Source organism: Rhipicephalus sanguineus, chromosome 8 (genome assembly GCF_013339695.2).
Source record: "Rhipicephalus sanguineus isolate Rsan-2018 chromosome 8, BIME_Rsan_1.4, whole genome shotgun sequence".
Classification (NCBI taxonomy): domain Eukaryota; kingdom Metazoa; phylum Arthropoda; class Arachnida; order Ixodida; family Ixodidae; genus Rhipicephalus; species Rhipicephalus sanguineus.
In genome coordinates this window covers 79,392,191-79,398,560 of record NC_051183.1, presented here as the reverse complement: position 1 = coordinate 79,398,560, position 6,370 = coordinate 79,392,191, and the positions used below count along the sequence as shown (strand labels likewise).

The window sequence follows — 6,370 nt, the reverse complement described above, 5'->3', positions numbered from 1 at the left end:
CCCGTCACAAAACCCACCTGAATGTCTCCGACGTAGCGATTACGTCGCACGATGACGTCACGGTAACGTCGCCGATTTCCAGGATTTGTGACGTCCATTATGCAGAGGGGAGCGCGACTAACACGGTACCACAATAAAAGATGGACAGAGGACAGTTCTCATGGCATAATTGTGACGTCGCACGATGACGCTACATGGTGGCGTCATCAAGTGATATCGTCGAATGGTCAAAGGTGGGCCTATCCTGGAGGCTGTGAAACGCAACGCGAGGTGCAGAAGGCTTCAAGTACATTGCAGTCGACTGTGAACGGCACGGTAATTTAATGTGTTTCTCTGGCACTGCGGCTGGTTATGCCTTGGAAGAAGCCTGATCCCCGATTATATGACTTAATGCGTTGCCCAATGTGCAACAGAGTTTCGCCTTCAAATGTTACAAAAACTGTAACATGCTGCCTATATTCCTTCTACCTTACCCTTCAGTGTGTTAGAAGGAGATATTAAAGCGAAAGCCTTAGATACCTCATAAAACGCGAAATGTCGCCTTCGGCGTCTGGCGTACTGCGGCGTGGGGAACGAGTGATACAAAAAATAATCAACACTTAATGACGTCATCATATGACGTCACCATGACGCCACAGACCGCGAAAATTGGTGACGTCATCATGACGTCACAAATTCTGCCATCGCGTCTTGTGACGTAACGCCACATGATGCCGTTGTAGCGCCCTCCTTCAGATGGTGAACAAAACTGGAGAGCGCGTGACCTCAAGAGAAGAAAACAAAGACGGCGCTTAGCAGTGACACGGCTCGTGTTCCCTGCTGGCGTCGATTTTTGTTCAGCCGTCTCGTTCCTTCGCCCCTTGGCATAAGCCTACATCGTCATCACATGACATCGCAACTTGATCAAAGATGGGCTGATCACGGAGGCAGTGTGCAAAACCAGGCGAAGTGCCTCCGATCCTGGAAGCAGTGCGAAACCACGATAGGTGCGAAACGCTTTCGGAGAACGGCTGAACAGGATCAATACATCTAGGGAGCCTACATGACCGGCTGGTCATGAAGGCTCCCTAATGCATCAACTGAGAATAAAAAGATAGCTTTCATCTTCGAGTCATCTTAGGTGAATGCACAAAGCACCCTGTGAGTTTTTACCTTTTGAGCAGGGTAGTCAAACTACATACGGCTAACCTCTCTCTCATTTCGTCTCTCCACTGTGTATCTCCTCTCCCTTATAGTATACCACATCGTTCCTGGTAAGGTACAAGTTCGCCTTTCTATGTTTTACAGTCAACAGCTTGACATTCGTTGTTGTGCGTGGAAAAATTCAGTGAGAGCCAGTGAGACAGTATTTGGAGTAAATCACAGTTTTAGTGCTCGGGAAACGAGTTCTCGGTCAGCGTACATTTTGAACCTATTTGCAGCGCCATTCGCAGCTTCCGCCATTTCGTCGTTTGAGGTGAAAGAGCTGGTGGTGGGGAAGCTCTCGAGCGGAGAAGGACGCTGCAGTCTTGAGGTGGCTTCGCTTCAACCTGTAAAACGATAAGAGCTGTCACTCTCACCATAAATCGAAAATAAAATGGTACTCTTCACGACCACAATTCGTATTATTGAACCAAGCTACCTAAAAGCGCGACAAAAGTAAACTAGAGAAATGACACATAGCGCAAAGCCGACTATACTAAATATATTGACTGGCAAAGTGGGTTGTAATAATAGTACAATTTGCGCAATCAGAAAACATAGGCAGAACTGATGACTCCTACTTTCATGCGAAGAGCGGTAGTTTAGTGCGAGCATGAGGCATCCAGAATAAAGGGCATGCCACTGAGGATATTAGCTTAGCGCACTTAAGTACCCTTTAAAAGTACCATTTGATCACATATACAATGCGCGCTGAAGCACCGCTAGGTATATGTTATCGAATATGCACAGCGTGTTATTTCAATGCGAGGTTCTAAAAGGGCGAATACTTTCACCAAAGAGTTTTCCTAGCGAATTTCCTAGTTGTTCACGGGTGTCAAGGCGTTATGTGTGGCCGAATGGCGTGAGCAGTAGCTACTATTCTTGCTTACTGCAAGGCTAATGAAGACTTCATAGGCGTGCGTAGGGTTCTTCATTAGGGGGTGAGAAGTGGGTGAAATTTCACCGGAGCGCCTCCACCTATCCCCAACACTGCCACTGATGCTCTTACGATCACAACGCTGTACAAAGAGGAGGTATTAGGTATTACACGGTAGAGGGGCGGCTGCGCCCCCCCCCCTCCTCCCACTCTGTGCTCACACCTACGGTGGACATACGAATAATGCTTACCAGGTTGTGCTTAAACAAGAAAGAACGCGGGTGGCAGAATTCACTTGTGATGCTTGACGAGCACCAGCTTGCCAACTACTCCACCGCCTCCAGCACCGTATCCTCCACCCCCGTAGCCTCCACCAAGGCCTCCGGCTCCGTATCCGCCACCTCCGTAGCCTCCTCTGAGACCGCCGGCACCACCACCGATGAGCCCGGCACCTCCAATGCCGGCGCCACCACCGATGCCGCCTCCGCCAACGCCTCCGAGACCAGAGTGCGCCACAATGGCCCCGCCGCCGTGAACCTGAGACACGTGGTGCACCGTGCGAACGAGGAACGCTGGGCCGGCCACAGATCTGCTTGCACCCGCACGGCCACCGTTCAGCAGGACGACGCTGCTGCCGACACCGACAGCTCCCCCGCCGCCGCCGAGGCCTCCACCTCCCAGGCCCACTCCTCCTCCGAGACCACCGGCACCGAGTCCTCCGCCGTAGCCCCGAGACCACCACCACCATATCCTCCGAGACCGCCACCACCGTAGCCTCCACTGACACCACCTCCAGCACCGCCACCGCCGAGGAAACCGCTAAGGGCGCTGCCAAACAGGGCACTGAACAGGATGCTGAACACCTGCAACGGAATGTAGTGGAGGAAAGGGAGCCTTAAATTTGTTCACGAAGTATGCGATGTCTTTAGTGTTTCCAAAAAGGGCAATAAGAATTGGCAATCTAGCTATAAAAAAAGTGAAATGTGCATTCCAGACAAAAAGTAAATTTTCTGGTCGCCAATGAAATAGCCTTTCCCGATTCACGTTTTGCACATTGCTGCCACGCTGTGCGCCGTATTCCGTGGTTCCTGCGTGTTCGCGACAGAATCCATCAAGCATGCGTCCTGATTACTCATTTATAGCTGCACAGCTCACTGAATTTCAGCTATCCCAGTTGCTTCAAAGTTCAATCAGGCACTTGCGTGGTCGTGCTCATTAGAGACAGCCAGCTTCACAGCAACCGCTTTTGCTGGCGTGACCGTTTTAACAAACCTGATTGCTGTGGCGAACGCTGTCCATTCACGCATCAAGTGTATGAGCAAGGTAGGCGGTGCTATATAATCAAGTAATGAAGTAGCAAATTCATTTGATTATACATCTCTAATAGTTATATCTGGGGTTTGACGTCCCAAAACCACGATATGATTATGAGAGGCGCCGTAGTGGAGGGCTCCGGAAAGTCCGACCACCTGGGGTGTTTTAACGTGCACCCAAATCTAAGTACACGGGCCTCAAATATTTTCGCCTCCACCAAAAATGCAGCCGCCGCGGCCGGTATTCGATCCCGCGACCTTGGGTCAGCAGTCGAGCGCCATAAAAATTAGACCATCATGGCGGGGCGGTTTTACATCGCTATGCATAGTCTTGTGCTCGCTGGAGATTGTAAAAAGTAGTTGCGTTTACCTATGATTTAATTTTTTTTCGAAGGTTGCAGAACGATCATACTTATGTCTGGGCTTGTTCAGGGCGGGAAACGACATAGTCTGCTGCCTGGTTTTCTACAGCAAAAAAGGGAGGGATTGCCGCTGCCTTTACGGTAGCCATAACGGCTTCTAAAGCGGCGTTGCCACAGGAACGTGTTACCGCCAGTAAGCCTCTTTAGCCCTTTCAGTCACGAATTATGATGCACTGTCTGCAAATGCATCAAATTTGCATGGCATGATTTCAAGGCACTCAGTATTACATTCCAAGAAATAAAATGAAGGAATGTGTTGTTTCGTGTGAGTTACAGTAATTAATGGTAATTAGCGTGTAGTTAAATATATAATTATTCTGCAATCTGTCAGCTTCAATCCTTGCATAAAAGGAATCAACTATTAAGTCCAAAATGCATGCACAGTTTGTTTTTTGGTTCTATGTATTTCGAGCGAAGAAAAAAATACACTTTACGTTGGTCCTGGAACGTCGCACGTCGAACGATCGTCGAACATGGTAGTCTCTCTAGCAAAGTGATCATCTACAGCAATAGCAGCATAATGAAGTTAAATAAGCGCTAGTTGTCACACCAGGAAGCCCGCGTGAATGTGCACACTAAGTTTCAGGCCATTTGACGAAACACGCGGTGCGCGATGCGACTCCGAAGTTGATGTGTACAAATGTACACACCGTGACTGAAAGGGATAAAATGCAGTTTAACCGGAAGGCTGCCCCGTGTTGCAAAGGAGCGGGTCGAGGTGCGGTAATCCTTCCTGAACAGATTTCCGCTGTTGCCAGAAGGCGGCGACACAAGTCTGAGCTAACGGAACCTTGGGAAACACCTAGCTTTGCTCCATAAGCGATAGAAGCTACGCATATTTTCTCAGGAACCAGGCCTGTAAGGCCTCCTCGTGTTGCATTCTATAGTCGGAAGTACGAACTGGTGACATTACTGCGAACTTCGAGTAGGAACTGAGGACGCGGGGAAGAGCAAAGCTGTTTTACCAAGACTCTCGGCGAAAAACGAAACATCCTGGGTATGCATGAGCCAGGAAGAAAGCTGCCATGTCTAGCCTGTTTCTTTGCCGTTTCTGCCACCAAGTAAACATCCTGCACACGCGTCTGCAGACAGGGTAATCCTTAAGGATTTACGTGAACTGATATAGATATCCACTGGCGTATCCTGGGGCAACGACAATTCAAGCAGCGAGGCATTCCGAACTTAGTGCAATCCCAAACCGACATAGCATCCAGTGTTCTCCTCCGGAGGGTCGCTTACCAGGCCGTTCATGGCTACTTGATCTCGGTGTAACTCGAACACAAGGGAGCGAAAGGCCTCGGAAGGCTTTGATGCCAGCTCGTCACTTGTCCAGCGCTTATATACACCCGACGAGAGTGACGCACGTGGCCTCTTTCTTCTTACGTCACACGAGAGGCCATGGGTGCGCCAATACATCTCGTTTCATTCGGAATCGCAGGAACCGCGCAGCTTCCGGTGGTAGACCTCTCCTTCCGGGATGGAGAGTAAAAGCAGCAATAGAGCTAACCACCCTGGGACCATCCCCTCCGAGTAGACTTTCTCAGTCATCCAAACTGCGCCTTCTCGCTGACCGGTGCAACGAAATGCGCCTCCGCGACGCACCCCCTTCGTTCTTATCTTCATCTAAAACACTGGAAGCTAGACTGCGAGAAGGAGAATGCAATGCGGTGGCCGGCGATAAACCAAAAACAACAACCGGTATAGGTTATAGAGTATCTGAGAAGCTACAGATGCGCTTCGGCGCGTTCCGGATCTCCAGCGCGTGGTCACTTTTGCTTTCTCAACTTTAGGAGGCCTCATAAATTGTCTCGAGCGCCTAGTCGTTTGTCATTTTTGTTTGTTTTTTTATTCCTAGTCGAATAGATTACGCTTGTTCTCTTACAGTGGGCCAACAGCGTTGGGCTGTACGAAACAACGGTATTATAACGCAAGCCCTGATGGTGTTGGCGGCATGAGCAACTGTATGATGGAGGAAGGCCCGCTCGAGGCGATGCACGCAACATGGTGAGGGAGCGGCGTTAGTCCGCTCCCGATCGGTTACATCAGAGTCGCGTGCATCGTTTTCGTTACGTTTGTTTAGAAGAATTGAGGACACCGGCGCAACTGGAAGGGACCGTTATCGAGACAATGCGCAGTGTGTATAATGGCCTTTAGATCGAATACAAAATGTGTACTTCTCTACGCTGCTTAAATTTTGACATTGGAATTTCTGATGCGTAAAGCCTGCGGGGGAGAAATTGTCATTGGTCCGGCAGAGCACAGCTGCACAAAGTTTGATTTCATAGCACTGAGGGGTTCTGTTTTCGGCGTCGTTTCGTCTGCAATGCAGAGGCAAATAGGAGGCGTCGTCGTTGGTCACCGTGATGTCGACAAGCCGGCCACTACGCGACGCGCTTTATGATGACATGTGCACAGTAGAAGTGAAAATTTCGCTCTGGACAAAACACGACTCAGACCCGTGTAGTCCGCCATCCGGGAAAAGCTTCGAACAACGTTATTTTCTGAGGGATGAACATTGTTATAAAGTTCGGTCTTGCTCGGCTTAGTTCAGGACACATTGCTACATGCGTCAAAAA

General features: G+C 49.6%; 1 protein-coding gene across 1 annotated transcript; it reads right to left on the bottom strand.

The window, feature by feature from the left end:
• Positions 1 to 2,318: 2,318 nt before the first annotated feature.
• Positions 2,319 to 5,045, bottom strand: LOC119403345 (acanthoscurrin-2-like). The gene is made up of 2 exons (XM_049418288.1): positions 5,034 to 5,045; positions 2,319 to 2,839 (listed from the first exon to the last, which is right to left on the bottom strand). The coding sequence occupies exons 1-2, from the start codon at positions 5,043 to 5,045 to the stop codon at positions 2,351 to 2,353; spliced, it is 501 nt and encodes a 166-aa protein (XP_049274245.1). The 3' UTR covers positions 2,319 to 2,350.
• Positions 5,046 to 6,370: the final 1,325 nt, after the last annotated feature.